The 19,438-nt window shown below is 37.2% G+C and overlaps 1 protein-coding gene across 25 annotated transcripts in view; it reads right to left on the reverse strand.

Moving 5' to 3' along the window:
- Positions 1–19,438, reverse strand: part of DLGAP2 (DLG associated protein 2) — a 463,247-nt gene that overhangs the window by 85,820 nt on the left and 357,989 nt on the right. For 15 of the 25 annotated variants that reach the window (XM_061460699.1, XM_061460675.1, XM_061460674.1 and 12 more), the window contains one exon: positions 14,539–14,604. The exons of the other annotated variants lie outside the window; for them this stretch is intronic. In XM_061460699.1, coding sequence (XP_061316683.1) covers positions 14,539–14,604 — 66 coding nt within the window. The remainder of the gene's footprint in view (positions 1–14,538; positions 14,605–19,438) is intronic. 25 annotated transcript variants of the gene reach the window in all.

Here is a 19,438-nt window from a genome sequence, read left to right on the forward strand (position 1 = left end):
AGGTTTTTATATACTCAGTTATTTGTTCCTATGGATCATGTGCTCCAAGCTGGGGTTATTAAACAAGCATGATTACTAAGTAATAGTAGTTTGTAAGCAAAGATATTGATACTCAAGCCTTTGATTTTTTTCTCTCTCATACAATTCCTTGCAGCTGTCAAATGCTACAAACAGAGAATTAAAAAACCCAGAAATGTTTCAATTTGATTTTCATATTCACTTTCTTTCTTCAATTTCGGCTTATTTAAGCAACATTTCAGAAGCAGACAAAGAAATAGGATGCAAGACAATCTTTTAGAGGATCAGACAGATGCGTGGTTATAAAACCCACTTAGTAGAGTTTTTCCGCAAATTTGCTCTAAAGAATCTAAATAATCCTGCACAGGTGCTCAATACAAGGAAGTTGAAGGCTTCAACTAGAATTGAAGCCAGAACATATGTGCTTGTTATATATAACAACATAACTGGACACTGGAGACCAGCCTGTCGGGATAACACAGTAGCCAACAGCACTCTGAGGGTTTTCTAAACATATGACAAAACTCTCCTAAATCATATTCCTACTGCTGGTAAAAACTCAATAGAGTTGGTCATTAAACAAATCAATACCCATATTTCTTTATTTTTATTCAAATAATAAGTTTTATGTCATGATACCTTCAGTACAGAATGCAAGTTGACTTGCATTTCTCGCAAGTCTTTAGCATCAGCAATCTTATAACCTAAATGCTTTAAATTTCCTATGGTGGAAGATGCTTAGATAATTTAATTGCATCCTAATTTCAACAGAACTCCACATAATGCTTTAAAATGAATGTAGTATTAAATTAAGAAATAAAGTATTCTTTATCCTAGGCACAATTCTGCCACACAAAAGTCAAAAATGGATTTAAAGGTCCAGATCCCACCTCCAGTTTTTATCATGGTGTGAAACTGATGTGTGTGTACATATCTCCTTTTTTGCTTCTGTTTGTTTTGTGTTTTTTTTTTATACCCCGCATTCTTTAACTTAATTCTTGGCTACTTTCACATTAAAATAAAAACTTGTAAGTATTGATTACTCAGCCTATTGTACTACTTGGACTATAATAACCTGCATAAATGTAGTTACAAAAAGGAAATAAACGGCTTTTTTGAAATAACGTAATTTTGATTATCCAATTAAAAGTATAGCTGTATATAGATAAGGTAGTAAATTATAACAGTGCATTGGGATTCAGCCACATAAGTAGCACTGTAATTAATGGTACTTAACTCAGCATATTACCAAACATTATCAGGGGACTAATAACGGTCCATATGTTGAACTTTGTCTGTGCTTCCCATAAAGGGTACCCAAAGCATCTGACTGAGACTACTGAATCAGTTCTTACAATCCCAGGAGATGTGGAAGGCACTATTCTCCTTTTACAGAAAAGGAAACTGAATACAGGCAACATTTTCCAAAGTGCTTGTGGATTTGCTGATTTTCATTTTCACAGTGGAATGAGCCAGAGGGAGGTGGAAGGAGGCTCTTTCGTTAAACTGACAGCATGATGAGAGTCAACCCCAGGGCTTTTCATCACTATCTTGCATACCTATGAATGAAGGAACTCTCATACTGCATCCTGCCAATGCATTAAAAAAAAAAAAAAAATAAGAGCATGGCAGCGCGGCAGACATCCAGAACAAAAGAAAGAGTCACACAGGAATAAGAAACTCATTTAAATGAGCTCCTTTGCATGCAACTGCTAGTCCCTTCTGTAGGCTTCACGCAGCATCAAACACAGCCCAGAAGGCTTTAAACATTTTCATTCTGTTACATCCCTAGGAATATGAGACATCATGATTTGATTGGACTGCAATGGATAATCTAACAACAGCTTTTCCATCCCTCATGACTCCCTGTGATGCTAGCTCAGTGCAACTACAGAAAAATAGTTTTCTGAACATTGCTTTCACAGACTTATAGCATTTTATGTGCCTTGTGGAATATCTGATATTTTTTTTTTTTTTGTTTAAAACACATTATCTAGAAACTGCTATAGGCATTTAATAAACATAATCAAAATAAAAACTGAATTAAGAAGAGGTCATTTTCCAAAAGTAGTTTCCCCCTCTTAAATCTGCCATAGAGAGTAAGTGATAGTAGATAAAGTCCCAAATTGCTTACACATGCATCATCTAAATTCATCACTCTCATTAGGTTTGGGCTCTGCTTGGGACATCAAACCTATTCTATGTCTCGGGCTAGTCCTATGCCCACCACTTCTTCTTACAAACCCTCTGAAAATCTTCAAAACTTTGCATTATAATATATAAGTTTATCAAGGCACCTGTGCTTTGTACTGTTTAGTTAACTTTCTTCAGGAGGCCTGTATCAGGGCTCAAAGAAACAGTTGAGCTTTGGCTGAATGAATTACGGTACGGTACCAGACCAGTGTAATTGATCATGTGCTAGCTCTTAGCCTGCCAGAAACACAAAGAAAAATGAGCTAGCTTAAAATTCAATTAAGCTAACATGCTTTTCTAGCATTTGCAAGGAGGTAAAAGTGTGTCTACGGTCAATGACTGCAGCTCAGATGATTCATAAAAATTCATAGAGCTACAACAGTAATGTTTTTTTCTCAACCCTTTAAGAATAAATTTAGGATTTTGGTATAATAATACCAGATTAAAGCAATAATGGCAGATTGGACTGGAATTTTAGTCTATGGCTTGAAGATCATAAAATCATAGAGTCAAATAAATTGGAAAAGACCTTTAAGATCATCAAGTCCGACCGTTATCCCAGGACTATCATAGTCATAAACAGCCTTTAATGATATCTAGAAGAAAGTGTAAGCTTTTTGGGAGTGGTGTTTTTTGTGGGTTTGTTTATTGCTTTTTGTTGTTTTTTTGTTTTTGTTTTTTTTTGTTTGTTTGTTTGTTTGTTTTTTTTGCCCAGCAGCTCCTAAGTTTTCTTAGAGTGATCACTAAAAAATAAAGTAATTGAGAATATCAATGTCTAGCCCCTTAAAGAAAGTGCCACCATCAGAACCAAAGAACTGGAGGGAGGCAGAAGAACAAATAAATGTAACCCAAATATGTATGTGAGCACAGGAATGGCTTTTTTAAGTTTCATCAGAGAAAAATGAAATCTTTCCATTGACTTGGATAATGAGATAGTACAGTGGATAGCCAGATAATACATGAAGACTGGGGGGGGGGGGGGGGGGACACACGGACCTAGACCAAGATGTAGGTTGTTATGTCAGAGAGAATCCAGTAATTCCAAAATCCTGATAATCCCTTAAACCTCTTCTTTTCAGAACCTACTGTACAGATATGTCAACCTTTAATCTTGACAGATGGGATCCCTTCCTATCTATTTAAACTCTTTTCCTGTTATGCCATGTCCTTTCCTGCTTTTTTCCCCTGTTTTTCCTTCTGGACTTTCTGATGCTAGATTTGCTCTCTTACTCCAAGCAAATGTCCATTTGCCTGTGTCTTAAGGGACTGGTCACATTTTTTCTTAGTTTCTGGAGGACTGTCTCCCATGGGAGGGACCTCATGCTGAAACAGGGGAAGAGTGTGAGGAGGAAGGAATGTCAGAGACAACGTGTGATGAACTGACCACAGCTCCCATTCCCCGTCCTCCTGGACCACTGGTGGGAAGAAGGTAAAGTGCTCAGGAGTAAAGCTGAGCTCAGGAAGAAGGGAAGGTGCGCTTTGGTGGGCACATGGCATCCAGCCAGGGTCAACCCACCACACTGCTAAAGAAAATCTGTAAAACCACTTGAAACCTCTCTGACATTCAAAAGGAGTGCATATCTCCACCAATCTTTTTGTACAAGTCTTATTGCGTGTTATGTATTGAAAACAAGCTTTCAGAGCATAATAATAATTCCTGGAACTACTAAATGGTGCCTGATTTTTGCTTTTATCTGTTCATTTATTTATTTATTTATTGCAAGGCACTTCTTTTTCTACTGAAATATTAACTTAAATTGCTTTAACCTTATAAGCCCATTGGTAAACTGCTTACCTATCTGAAACATCTGTGGATGTTTCTTTTCATTGGAAAAGAAATAGCTCTTTTCTACTAGTGCAACCAGTAAAATGCATTGCTGAAAAGAGATACCTAATCCAGCTTTCAAAAAGATGTGGTATAGAAAACAGGACTGCTGCCTTGTTCTGTTTCATACAGTTCAACTAGTGTTGAAACACACTATAAAAAAAATACACAGTATAACCTATAACCAATACAGATATTAAATAATGTAAAAACAAGTATATCAATCAAGCAAGTACGTTTTAAGTATTAAAATTAATTGTCTGCACAAGGACTGTGGTAAGTAGCATTAGATTCACTAATGTTTCCTCATTAACTTGCTGTAGTATTTTTCTCTGTTTTAGTCTAACCTTGAAAAAGAATACTTCCAGGGATTAAGAGGAGCGACTAATGTGCCAAGTGCAAGGAAGAAATTCTGGAAATGCCTTAAGCTGTTGTTCTGGTCTCCTGAGATTTCCAACCTATTTATATAGCACAGCACCCTTGTATAAAATTTACATAAAATTATGAATTGGGTGACCACCTGACTTTAACCTCCAGCTTTAGAAGATGACTTGTATTTTCTGTTACACTGAGTTGATGCATTTGCACTGCAAGCAGTACATTCACCTATCTGTGAACTCCTCTCTAACATCTCAGGCTGCTTACTTGAAATACTGAACATTGAGAGGAAATATTCCCCTCAAAACAGGTAATACTTGCTCTCTCAGGACTATTGCAACAAGGGTACTTTATACACCCAGTCTCCCTGCACAGCCAAAGGAGAGAAGTAGGCAGGAGGACCTAAAGCCAAACTCTAAAATGCCCAAGGTTGTCAAATGCTACCCATGAGCTGCATGTCGATTCCGGTCTTATTCTGACACTTAAGCTAGAAAATGAAATACTTCTCTATTCAGGATCCTGAGCAGTCCTTGTGGTAGGCACCTGCGGCTGTGTTTATACTAGTAGATTAAACAGAGCTACAGGATGTGATCAATCCATACAGTTAAAGTGTTGCCATCATAGTTCCATACTATGTAAATGGAACTCTTCAACATATAGATATGGTTTCAAGAATAATATGGGCCCAAGATTGTTACAAATATGCTGTCTGAATGTAGTTTTTCAGAGTGTGAGAAACTGGCATGAAGTACATACCTAAAAAATGTCAGATGAATAGCACCCTTCATATACATGTTTATCTCTCCTGGCTACAATGAAAGCTGTTCTGAGGCAGAAAAATACATCATAATTACATAAATTTAGGTAATCTGAGCCACATGTCTAATGCTAAAGCATGGAAAATGATTTGACAGCCCAAGATAATTCAGTGTTACCACATGATGAATAATGACTAAGGGTAAGATGGTTTTATAACTCCCACGTTAGATAAAAATGGACATGTAAATTATATTCCTAAAACAGCATCAGTGACCAGAACATACCAATTCTGAGCAAAGCCAGAAAACCCAAAGGGAGAAGTAAGTAGCATGTGGAGTGCTGCCATTCACTCCACACAGCCAGAGTTCAGAGCACTGATGCAAATGTCTGCAAATATTTGATGGCACTTAATCATATTGTTCAGCACACCAATTCTGACTTTTTTTCCATCCGTCTTTCAAATACATATTAGTAGACTGGCAATCCAACATCCCAAGGGATTTATTTCTAAGGTAAATAAGAATGATCAGCTAAAAGGGAAAATAGTCAAATGAGTGCAGAGTAACTGCTGATGAATAACAGGATCTTTGAGGTGATATGGTAGGAGATGGGAGCACTGAATTTCATAGGACATATAGTACAAATATACTGGAAGAAAAGCATACAGAACTGTGATCACTGTGGAAAGCTGTGATCAGTGACATGTTCAAGCAGGGTTACAGCACTGACTGCCTGGCATGGAAAACAGAGCATGCCCTATGTGATAAAGGGGAAATGTGGAAACTTCTTACAGGTGGAAGAAAAGCACTTGGACTGTATGGGGAGCATGAGAGGCACAATTTTGTGCCCCTGTTGTAACTAAGGACAGGACAGAAATCTATGAGAGATAATATGGGATTTGCAAGAAGCTCCAGGGATTAAATGGAGGGATGCAGGGAGTCCTCAGGATCGTGAAAAATTAATTTCCATTGGCTTGAAGTGTATGCTGTCCTAGTATTGATTGGTATATGGCACACAGACCTTCACATTGCTTTCAAGTTTGAAGTACATTGCTACTGTACACCTTGTCAATAGTGCTGTGACAGAGGTAAGTCCATTAAATGATTTATGACTAAAATTTTTTCACAGAGTATGTATGATATGCAAAGTTTTTGAAAAAATATAAAGTATCAGGATTAGACTGACCTAAACTGACCAGCACAAAAGCTTTCTTCTGCAGAAATACAGCTATATGGAGTCAACCAGGGCTTCACTATGTGAATATCATTAAAAAATTGCTTATAAGAAAATTGGTTATAATGCTTCCAAACACAGGGAAGAAAAGCTAGCTCAGCACCATTAAACTTCTTTTGTTCTTTACTGTGCCTGGCTTTATGGACTTCTTTTTCTGAAGGAGAAAATTTTGCTCCTTGCAGTTACTAGATCAAATATGGGAGACAATCAGTTTCTGTTGATGTCATTAAAACAAACAATTTTCTCAGTAATTAAAGAAAGCCAAATTAATACATTCCTTTAGGATGTACTACCTATTCCTAAGGAATCTACACAACTTGAAATAAAAGGGAAATCCTTGTCACATTGGTGACAATGACAGATCTCCCATTAACTTCACTGGGGTTTGGGTTAGTTCTAAACATTTGCTAAGAAAAGTTCTTGGTCAGTTTACCAATGAATCCTGGTGTCATTTGAGGAGGATCACCTCTAGTCAGGGCTGTATTTTACAGAAAGCACTATTCATGCACAACCGGAATAAATGTATTAGAAGACTGGAAGGCTCCCCAGTTGATGGCATGAAAGGATGAAATCAGTTCTGCTGAAATACTGCCATTGATAGTGCAATGGCCAAGATTTAACCCCAAGGATCCAAACCACATGGACCAAACATTCACATAAATGGGACTACCAAATCTCTGGGGTTTCTTTTCTAATCATTAATTCTTAATTGAAAATCAAACAAACGGAATTATGATGATATTTATGAACTTCCTTGAATGATTTTGGGGTTTTTTTTGCTTAGTGTTTCTGCAATTCCTCTGAATTTCTCTTTTATTTATGATGCTACATCACAGAGGAAGTTCACCATCCTCTGTAATTCTGAGAGGACTGCAAGAACTAATGTTTTTATATCCAAGCAAAAGTAACTATCATACATTTCTTCTAAATTGCCTTTTATTATTTCTTTAAAGCCTCAATATATTTTAAAGATTTTGCTTATTTTACAGAGTGCTCTTCTGGGAAAGAAATACTCAAAGCATTAATTCTCAAAAGCATTGATTATTGCCACTATTGTCAATCTAAAACACCTATTTCAAAATCCCCTTAAAAAAAAAAAATTCAATACAGCTTTTAAATTGTCAGAACTGAAGAAAATCATTTGATTTTCTGTTTGCTTCAGCATCAGTTTTTTGTTAACTTTTCATTCACCAAAAAATTTAGGGTTTCAGCCTTGGTCTGACCCAAAACAATTACTTCTTTTACTTTTTGGAGTTCATCATTATCTGCTCAGCTGTACTCCCTTGGTGCTGCCTCTTGCTGTTTTGTCATTGTATTGTGAACTTTTCTGCTCGGCTTAACCCACTGAGATGGAGGAGGTCTCATCCTGGTTTTCCTATGGGGTGCAGGAAGAAATAGTAGCCTGATGACAAGTTTCCTTTTAAACCTGTTGTCATAGTAACAGGCAGAAAATCTCCCTCTTTTCATAACCCTCAGACTGGTTGCTGTCTCTTTTCTGCCTGGCTGAGCTCTGTTTTGGGTCTGTGAGAAACATTGCAAATATTAATTGCCTTTTCCCACAACTAATAGCACCCAGTCTTTCCACGTGGTAGTGACTTTAAACTGCAAGCCCTGCTCCTGGGACAAGGTGGTGGTTGGTGTAAGTACCCATATCTTTGGCTTCTTTGAGATAGGATGTGCTGCTGTCTGATTCTTTATAAACAGAAATGACTTTATAAAAAGATGGAAAAAAACAACAGAATTGCATAAGAAATTCATGGTGAAAGCTGACATCTGAACTCACCTGAACTCACCTGGGCTGTATTTGCATTATTTCTTGGTATTTACCCTGCTGCACTAGTTACACTAGTGCAAATTCCCTTAGTAAGACAAACTGAATCAGTGACCTGCGTGGCCAGCACTGTGGGAGACAGCCATGTTCATGTACCTCCATGCTGGAAGTACTGCCAACTACCCTCATTGTGCCAATACAAATTGTACTGCTCTGCATAGAGCCTAAGCAGCCTATACGGAATAAGAAGGTAGAGCATGGCAACTTTTTTTCTTGGTAAATGCAGACCACACCATTTAAAACACCCGTCATGGGAATACATTTAAAAGGCTGCACATTTTATCCTTTTGAAAGGAGACCATACACTGAAGACAGTTGATGAAGAAGGCAGGCACAGCAAAGCAGTCAGATGAGTCAGTCTCTCATCTTCACTGCAACTGCTGCACACTCTATGGGAAAGTAAATACTGTGGGCAAAACATGCACCCAGTGTTACAGAGGTCACTAGGGCATTAGAGAGAGAGAAAAATGTCCCTCCTTTGCTAACATCCTACATCCCATATGTGAAACTTAACCGAAGCTGTTTTTCACCTTTCATTAAAGGTCTTTCATTGGTTGCAGTGCAGACACTGGAATTAGTAGTCCAGATGTGATATAACAATGGGATGAAGCTTCCCAGTTTGGAAAAAACAAATTTCCTTTGCAACAGAACTTGCCTCCTTAGCCCTGTCATAATGCACATATCATTTAGAACAAAACCATTTCTTCCTTGGCAAAGTAACAAGTTCTTAACCCTCTTTGTATTCTGCAGTAGAAACGGATGAATAATTCATTACAAATAAACTATTTGTTTAATCTTTCATCCTTACAAATATATTCTCCTATTTGTAAACTGACCTTGGGCCTAATGGGATTTTTGCAGAGTTACCTGACATAAAGAGGTTTTTAATTATTAGAAATAGCTTCTGGTCTGCAGATTGTTGGTAAGCATTTGTTACCAACAACCTATAATTAAAATGCAGGATAGGTAGCATGATTTTATGGGATGCTTAGGCCATAGGATATTCTTTTGTTCTATGACTGAGAGTAATTCACAGAATACGCTCTCAAGCATAACTAAAAGGAATTTAAATTTCAAAATTTATTTTCCAAAAAACATTCTCCATTATTTCATTAACATTTTCTGTGGTCTTAATCATCATATCAGTAAACTTCTACACTACTTCTACTAGTTTCTGGGTACAGGAAAAGGAAGGATGTGGAGTGGAATTATTTAGGGGTATGACGGAATTAACAGAAAAGGACTATTTATTCATCTACCTGTCTGTCTAGTCACAATAAGCAACAGTGACATTTTGGGGCATCACATATTTAAAAACTCCTTTAAGTTTAAAAGACTTATATCTCCATACCAAACCACCTGTCTACATATTCTTATATGGAAGAAAAATAACCCTCTGGTTAGAGGATTAATTTGGGAAATCTGCAGTCAAGATTTCTTGTCTAGCCATGATTTCTTTTTTTTTTTTTTTTGTATGGTCCAGGATAAGGCCATGGGAAGTGATGACAGTGGCCACGGAGAGCCCTGATCTTGCCTCACTGGCTTAAAGCTTTGTGGATCTCTCTTGTAGACTCCCTACCTCAATTCCCCATATTACAAGAATAAAAGAAACTCTGTATCACCAAGAGTTTGGGTCAGAAAGCAGGGAAACAGTCTGTGGGATAATGCCCATCTAAGAATTTCAAATAAAGTATTTGTTACTGTGCCTGCTAATTAAAGGGATAAGTGTCACTGCAGCAGTTTATTCTGTGATCAAGCCCTGTGTCTGCCTGAAGTCCCACCAGCTTCAGTCAAAGTCTACAGCTGTTTAACCATCCCTGGATGCTCTGGGCGGATCTGGCACAGGGGGGAACCAAGCACCCACTGCCAACCCCTTGTCAGCCCTTGGGAAAATTTCCTGTTGTGCCTGTTATATGAAGCTAAATCCCATGAAAAATGCAAAGTGTTCAGACACTGACTGCACTGAGGAGGGCTGGATGACAGACAGTTGGGAAAGTTAGGCCTTTATTTATTTCTTATTTCAAGAATGCCTCTATCCTTTCTTCCTTGGAAGAAACACATAAGGTCATAAAGGCTTGATCATGCAATCAGCAGTGATTGAATAACCATAAGTTACTGACTGACACTTGAACTGTACCAATTAATCAAAAGCATCAACTGCATCAACTGTGAAATAAAAATACATTTTGTAACCCGCCCTTAAACACCCTCACAGTTTACTTTGCAACTGGGGCACATTAAAAGCATTATTAGTAACTGCAACCTGTTTTATAGATTTTAACCTTTTTTGTAACACCAGCTCAATATTGTTTCCTGAAAAGAAAGCAGTAATTTACTGAAACAAAAAACCTTTAGTGTGAATTCTCTTTGCATAACATTAGAAGCTGCCAAGTATTAAACATGTGTAAAATAAATGTTTTCTTACCTATAAAAAGAAGTTTAAATAATTTTCAATAATTTATTTTTCCCTTTTTACTTTGTGCATGTACTACCTATTAAAATCTATATTTAAAGAAAAGTTCACCCCATCTTCCCTGTTCACAAGTTTGTTTTACTATCTGAATGCTATTTGAACATGGCACTTTTCCCATATATTTCTTGTTAAGATTGCACTATTTGTTTTTGACACCCAAAGCAAATTGCTGATTTACCCTATATATACCTAAAGTAAATTAGACAGAAGTTTCCAGCTTGCATAAAAAAGAGTAGTTTCATAACATTTTCTTTCTAATACACAGTCATTATTAATTTTTATAACACCAGCTGAAAGAAAGCTTGGAATTCTAAGAACTCCAGTTTCCATGAGACTTAGGGTGAGCTGCTCGAGTCATGCATGTCAGATTTCCTGCTCCTATCACCATGCCCTCCTACCTTTATCAGGTTGCTTATCTGAGATATTCCTAATGAAAGAATGGGAATTTTCGGTGTGAGTGTGAATCTTGTAACCATGACAATACTTCTCACCCTGAACTCTGTTAACAAATAAATGGTAACGGAAAAGCTATGAAATATATTCTTAAGAGCAGACTATGAATGTCTGGGTAAGCTTTCTTTTGAAGAAATCCATTGTATTTCTGCCTGTTCTAACTAATGAATAGTCTTTTATAGAATCAATAATGTAAAAGAGTTGAGATCAGTCCTACCCCTTGATACCCTTTCCCAATTAAGGCAGTGGATCATTCTGTTAATAACATTATTTAGTGACTATTCAGCATTTTCACTCTGGTGAGATGCTGTGCAAATATTAATTAATCCCCACTAAAGCCCTGAAAGCTCACTAGGAAATATTAAACCCATTCTACAAAAAAGGGCCTGGAGGCAGAGATTTCTCAGTACCAAAGAGATAGTAACTTGAAGCTCCCTGGGACAGCGAGAGTCTAGAATAATGAATGGCCCTGCAGTGAGAGCTACCTTAAAGAATATCATCTCTTCTCTGCCTTTACTTGGGGCAATTACTTTTTCTCAAGGAAAGCCCTTTCTGTGTGTTTTGCTTTTTTTCAGGAATGAATGTCTCTAAGCAGTCCTTCAGCCTGAGGCTGTTAATACAAAGTAATTACACAGTCATTGAGGTATATATATAGAGTGTGCCCAATAGCCCAGTGATTAGAGTATCAACACAGATTCAGATTTCTCTCCATTGAATATTTAACTTTATACATGTGCAATAGCAAGAAGAAATGGAGACAGAGAAAAGTGTAATAGCTCGTACCTTTTTCACTAATGTTATATTCAGTTCATGGATTTGAACTCAAATCTTCAAGTAACAGAGCACAACACTGGAGCACAGACAGATGTGTCCCAGCTGTTTGTAGAGGTGTTCATCACTAGCACAGTTGTAACTGCAGAGCTTGCCTACACTGAAATTAAATGATTATCCCAAAACTTTTACAAAATTTTCCCAATTTTCATCTTCCATAGTATGCTCCTCCTTGTTTTAGAGTGATTCTCTCTAAAAGAAAATGGGACATCATTTTTTTTTTTTACATTACTGATGGCATCCAGGCCACCTATTTTGGCCATCTACAGTTTGGCAGCTGAGTCAGGAGGACAGGATTTCCTTCTGAGGATAATAAATCCATGTACTTCTCCCCATTCATATGTACTCTACAAAGCCACGTACTTCTCCCCCAGCAATATTTGTTATTTAGTTTCAGAGGACTCCAATAGGGACCAAAAATTCAGGAGCAAGGACAGATCTTTCCTTGCTTTTGGATTTTTTTTTTTTCCCAGTTCTCTGGCCATAAATAGCTGAAGTTTTTGAAAGCAGTTTAGTTTCTTGGTAGTCTGGTTGCAATTTTATTCTTGTTTTTTACTTTCTTGTTCCTCATTCCTGTTGACTTATCCCCAGTCATCTTCCTAATCAGGATGCTGGATGATTGATCAGTTTAGCACATATCTTTGATTGCCTGTTTCATACGAGAGTACTTACTCCTGTAGGCACCTGACATTTAATACTATTGACTTATACATCATTTACTCTGCCTTCCAAAATTCTGCGGTTCTTTCTCAACCAAATGGGAAGGAGAATTTTGACATACTTCTAGGGCATGATTCATCTCACCCTACATTAGGCTTCTAAAGTAGGACAAATCTGCTATGTCCTAGAAAAATCTATCACTCATCGACTCTAAAGGAAGACCAGATACATATAGTTTAGACATCTACATCTGAATTATTTTCCAACAGTTAGATGAGAATAATTCTATCCTGGGACACCTGAATTCCTTCCTGTGTGCTGCCAAAAGCGGAAGAAGGGCAAAAACCCCCAAATATCCAAGAAGGCCGAGAGATGTCCTCATTTGTACAATCACAGAATCATGTAATGGTTTGGGTTAGAAGGGACCTTAAAGCTCATCCAGTTCCAATCCCCTGCCATAGACAGGGACACCTTCCACTAGACCAGGTTGCTCAAAGCCCCACGCCTCCTGGCCTTGAACACTTCCAGGGATGGGGCACCCACTGCTTCTCTGGGCAGCCTGTGCCAGCGCCTTAACACCTTCATAGTAAAGATTTTTTTTCTAATATCTAATCAAAATCTACCCTCTTTCAGTTTAATTAATTTTTCATTTCAGCTTAATTTGATCTTATTCCATGACCCTGCCATAGGATTCATTTGTGAGATTTTTAGGGAGCTTCATGTTTAAACCTTATCTTCCTTCTTACACTATTTTAATTAAGGCAGAAACTGCCTGAAGGTTCTTCAGTCTCTTCCTTAACACATCCTTCTGTCCGATCTCTGGATCTTATTCCTTAGCCTTTTTTCACTTGTTTTTGAATATTAAGTGAAGAAACAGTATCTGATACAGGTGTTTTTGCACTGAATATTCATGGAACTCCCTGATTTGAGTGTAACTGAGTGACAACACTACTTGTTTTAGAATATCCTGTTCTAGGAGATTATGTAGACCTGACACTTCCTGCCTGAATTTATTCTACTTGTTGGCTTTTTTTTTCTTAAAATATCAACTATGATTAATCTTCCTATCAATACACACCAATAAGGTCAGGGCAAGATTTTATAATGTGCTTGTCAAATATAAAAATATCATAATAACACAAAATAAACTGTTGAGATGTATTAACAGAAGCATATGTATGAAAGGAGAAAAATTACTGTTACACGAACTTTTGAAATATAAGTATGTTCGTGTTGAGTAAAGGGAGATTTAACTAGCAAACACATGGAAAACTACTTTCAATATTTCTCATGCAAAAATAACCACATGAAATAGTTGCATATAAATCAATATATGCAATGGATGATGATTTCACATAAACCAGAAACTCCATTTTGCACAATCTAAAAGGTATAAACCTAGCTACACTAAAGCCAGTGGGTCTTTTTTCTGCTAGCTTTGTGAGACAGAGTTATAAAGATTTCATTCACGGGCTCTATGAGTTTCTGCCTTCTTCTTACTTCTGTTATTTTTTAAAAGTAAAAGGTAACATTAAAAACTCTCTCTGCAATTATTATGTTCTTTAAGGGGTAAGGCAGGAAGAACAAGACAGAAGAAGGGAAGTTGCTAATTTCCTTGAACGCCTTCTTTTGAATTACTGGTCACCTGGATGTTACCCAAATTTGATGCTTTTCTGCTTTTGATTCTCTACCCTTACATAGCAGGTAAGAAATTCCCAGATGGGTTGAACTGAGAGTTTTTGGCCACTCTCATTAACACTGCCTCTCATTAATGCTGTGGGCTTTGTGGCTGGAGAAAAGCTGTACAACAGAGCAGCCTCCTGCCTCCACACCCCTCCTCTGGATGGACAAGCAGTAAAGTTATCTGAGAGATGGTGTCTGTACCTAGCTCCTCCTCTGGCGTCCCTGGAAAACTGAAGCTCGACTTGAGCAGATCGCCACCCTCTTCTTCTGAAAAGACAGAAACAAAGTAGCTATTAAATAACTCTGATATTTTTGTATATCCAGTTATAAACTCTCCAGTATTTTTTAAATCCAGTTAATGATACCTATTACCGTTTGGTTTTGATGCCGTGAAGGTGTTGAGGTGCTACCTGCAGTATCTATTCCTCTTTGCCAGTTTTCTAGCACTCTTCTATTTTTTTTTTTTTTTTATTTTGCCAGATGTTTTCGAATCACTAGTGTTATAATATTCATAAATGCCTGTTTTATAACATCTCTTAGATTGTTCTTTTCAGCTTACCTTAGTCACATTGAATTCTACTGCCATTTAGCATTAATGTATTTCTTACAGGAAGAATCATTATTGTCAGTCTTCTAGTTGTACCTATAGCTCTTTCCACCTCTAATGAAAATAATGCCACTTGTGATTCTCAGGCCACTCTTAATTCTGTAATTGTGAACTCTGATAATGCTTTCCTGGTGACTTTCTCCTATCAACAAAATTTATTTTTGTGCCAAAGACAACTTCTGCAATTCTGGACAAATATTCAAGCTCAGATAATATGTCTATGTTGTATGACTGCAGCGAGTTGCTCAGAAATCTACATTGCTTGAGTGCAGCTATTTGCTACTGTGCCTATACTGCTTTCAGAACTGCAACTTGTCACCTCTGCATTGCGCTCTTGTGCTGGCACACTAATTAATTTGGACCTGGCACCTAGCTCAGATATTTCTAACATGGAGCTGTATATAGAAAACTGGGTCAGTAACACTGCCTTAAGGTACAAGATTGGGTTGAGAATACACAGATTAGATAGGATACAAAATATCACAGTAAACTATTCCATGTAAGTACATTATAACTATCTTTAAATATTTTAAAAAACATTTTTGCCTTATTATCAATATTTTTTGGTGGAAAAAGTGGAAGCTGAGTATATACAGCTTTCCACTGTGTCCTTTCTTGCCATCTATGTGTGCTGCAAGCATAGACACCTCAAAAGAACAGTGAAAGAGCAGAATACTCCGTAGCCTCTCACTGTGTGTTCAACCAGCAATTCTTCAGAGAAAGACAACATCAGGTACTGCAGACCATGTTTCTGTAGTGCACAACAGAAGACTGATGACTCCTAAAGAGCTCACATCAGTTCATATTCCTCATATCCCCACGCAGTTTGAACCAACTCAAGACTTTCCTTAAGAGCACCTCAATCCCTGTATCAGGCAAGCTGTTTTTTGTGATTCAGTTCACAACAGACATGCTGTTTTGCCTGTTTCAATGCTCCATTTAACAAATATATGCATTTTGTGTATTTCCTTGTCTTGGTTGCCCTTTTTATTTGATAGCACATTCATATGATTTTTTCCCAATTATCTCACAGTAAGAAAAAATGAGTGAATATACTCATGTAGATATTTTCAAATAATTGATCCTGGGCTTGAAAATTCATGATGTTAAGAATATACAAGTGATAACAATGGGTAGATACTGCATAAAAAATAAGTCCCGAGAATATTAAGAATGTTGAATAAGTTGAGCTGTCAAATAAACATCTTGTTTATAAACTCAATTGTTAAATAAACTCTCTGCTAAAATACAGCCTACATAAGATCTCATTAAGCGACGGATAAAAAGTCAGACACAATTTTAAAAATGATTGGTGCATGAATTTAAATAAATTTCATTTGGAGAAGCAATGGACAACTCTAATTAAATAAAAGTACAAATAAGGCAGTTTCCATGGAGATTTTTCTCACATGATTTGCCTATATTGTGTAACTCATATGCCTGTCCTCTAATTTGGTGTTCAGGAGTATGGAATCAAATGAGAGTTATAACAAAAATATTTGTAAGATTCCTTCACATTAATGTAAGTAGGTAGAAGATCTTACTGTTAACTTCATCATAAAGAATCTTTACACTGGAACAGTAGTTTTGCATTTCTGAAAAGGAAGGTATTAGTTTATTCCAAGGTTATATCATGTATATAAATTCAGAAACCCTAATAGAATGATCCAAAGAAAATAAAATGTGGAACATTATTTCTCCCTGGCAAGAAGTTGGCATTATTCTCACAAGCTTTGGCTAAAACTAGACTATTTTTAGACTAAACATTTATGGATTTGGTGCGTTTGAAAAAAAATAAAAAAAATTTCCTTTTCAAAATGAAAGTGAAAGGTCATGCAATGGGGTCCCTAAGTCAGATTTTGACTTTATTGTAAGAATTCCTGTGCAAATTTGGACAGTTCTGTAAATCTTTTTCTGCCTCTGTTATCCATAGAATTAAGATTAGAATTCATTTCTTTCTGGTAGAAATAAATGAATACATGAATACATTTGTTAGTGTCAGTGAGCCTGTTGTCTAGAAGAGCCTATAGAGAGCACAAAAAAGTTAGAATTTCCATCCTGCAAAAGCTATATTCTATTTTGAATAGAGTCAATTGCAAATCTTTCAAAGGAACTTAGAATTCCTTTGTGATTCCCTTAGGTTTGTGAATCTGCATGAAGGATGAGTAGTTCTTTCTTAGTGATTAGCTTACTTCCTACGCATAAGTACTTCTTATTTCTTTATATTTTATGACTTCATCTATTCACATCACTAATTCATTGTTTAGACTGTCTTTTCAGAAGGCTACTGTCAGGTCCTTCAGCCCTTGAAGAGATTCAATTTTTGTATTCTGCACTTATGAAGCATAAATTAATCTGAAGTCTCAGTGGCTCTTCAGTATTACAAAGATATCTTTGTGTGAGGTCAAACTGTACTTCAAATTCTGCGGCAGACATACATGGTCTGTTTATTCAGTTTACCATTTTCCCAGAAATTACTGTTTTTATTATTGGCCATAAAAATGAAAAGCATATGTCTCATTCATGAATACAAGAGGAACTTTCATATCTCATGGTAATGAAGTCAGTCAGATTATCACAGAATTCTCATGCATGCTGAAATTCAAGTGCCACAAAATGTGTGCATTAATTTTATGTCATTCACCTCCTCTGTCTCCTAGAGCTATAGTATTTTAGCTTGCTCTTTGCCTACTGATAGAATGTTCTACAACAGCAGGCATAGAGGAAAATGGTAGTCTTAGCATGGAATGTTTCAATGGGCAATGAACTGCAGACAAAAATGAGATTATGAAAATAGGATGATTTAAAATTTAAGGTTTTAATGTACAGAACACACAGACCACAGGCAAAGGACACAATTACTAGTTAAAATCCTTTCTCAACATACAAACTACTACATCATAGACTGGTCTAAAAAGAAAGTAAAAACCTGCCTTGGAAACTGAAACTAAACAATAGTGGGAGAAATCTTCACGCTCAGTAGGACTCAAAATAGTGACAAAATATAACAGGCTTAGAAGTGCAAAGATGTCTGCTTCTGTGAAAGCTGAATGTATAGTAAAATGATGCTGTGATCTGCATAAATAGGAGAGCACAAACTTTCATTTACATGCAATATCTCATTTTCTTTTTTCAAAAATGGATCTGTCATGTATTCCAGTGCAACATGCAACACTGCACAAGAGACACTCAAGACTGTGATAGGAACCTTTCACAGCTGAAGTTCTCCAGAATTAAGCTTGGAAATGTCAGTAGACATTGCTTAGCTGGAACCAGATTAAGAGATCCAGACGGCTCATTCAGTCCTGAGGCTATGACAAGTACAGTGGGAAATGATATGGGCCAGTGCCCAAGATCGAGCTGGCAGGGCACAGCTTTTGTCCTCACAACAGCTGGATGTGTCAGGAGTGGGCCCCAGCTTCTGCTGTTTCTTACCCTGCTAAGGAGACATTTCCTAGGGAAGCTCTGGTTGGCTTGGACCTCATCTGGCCAAGGGCCTGAGCTGTGGTAGGGATGACTGCTGCCATTGCTCAGGCGTGTGATGTGTTCCTGATGAGTTACAAGCACAGAGGGAGCCTGAGCTTCTTCTACTCAGGTTTCCATCTCTAGAGAAGAGGTTACAGTCCAACATAATGAAACTGCTGAAGGCCACAATATTACAGCTGTGTGACACTTGCTTAAAGGAGGTGCAGCCAATCCCTTGAGGGTCAATTCTGAATCGTGCCTCAGCTGCACTTGGTACTGGATTGCAGGTCAGTAGGATGTTACTTTGTGTTCTGGGTCAGAGAAGTGAAGTTTCTATACTAGCTAACGGACACACAGTCTCCTCTATCCTGTTCCTGTCTGCCTATGGTCTCAGGGAACATTTTGACAGTCACTGCACAGAAGCCATCTGATATTGCTGTTTTTCCTCAGTTTAATGATGACTTTACCCATCTTTCAAATTTTATCATCTCACTCTTTACCACTCAATCTACTCTCTGAGACTGAGATACCAGTTTTAAATTCTCTTTCTTCACCTTCAAAGTCTTGCACCAAGATATGTTTCTGTGTTGGCGCTCACTTTTTATTCAATCATTCTATCATTCTGCTCTTAATAACCAGACATGCTGTTTCCATCTCCTAACCATACTTCTCCCATAACCTAGCCATCCACAAAATGGGCCCCAGTCTCAGTGGAGTTTTTGCTCACATACTTTAAAAGACTCACATCAGCAAGACTTACAATCAATTAACTACCTTCTCCATCACAATACAAGAGTAAGACTGAACTGCAACTGATATTGAACTTCTCAGTTCATTGGATTTTAATTTATTTATTATATGGCCTTCTCTAGACTTCCCACTGATTTTTTTTCACTGTGTGTGCTTTTCTTTCAGCCTATAAGCTCCCTATGGTAGCTGTTGTTCTTTTCACTCTCTCTTGTATAGCACCTGGCATATTAACTCTGACGACAGATGAAAGAAAACATAGGCCCTAAAATGTCTGGATTA

This window comes from Pezoporus flaviventris, unplaced genomic scaffold (assembly GCF_033815535.1).
Source record: "Pezoporus flaviventris isolate CSIRO_AGI_PZ_B2104156 unplaced genomic scaffold, CSIRO_AGI_Pfla_v1 ptg000031l, whole genome shotgun sequence".
Lineage (NCBI taxonomy): Eukaryota > Metazoa > Chordata > Aves > Psittaciformes > Psittacidae > Pezoporus > Pezoporus flaviventris.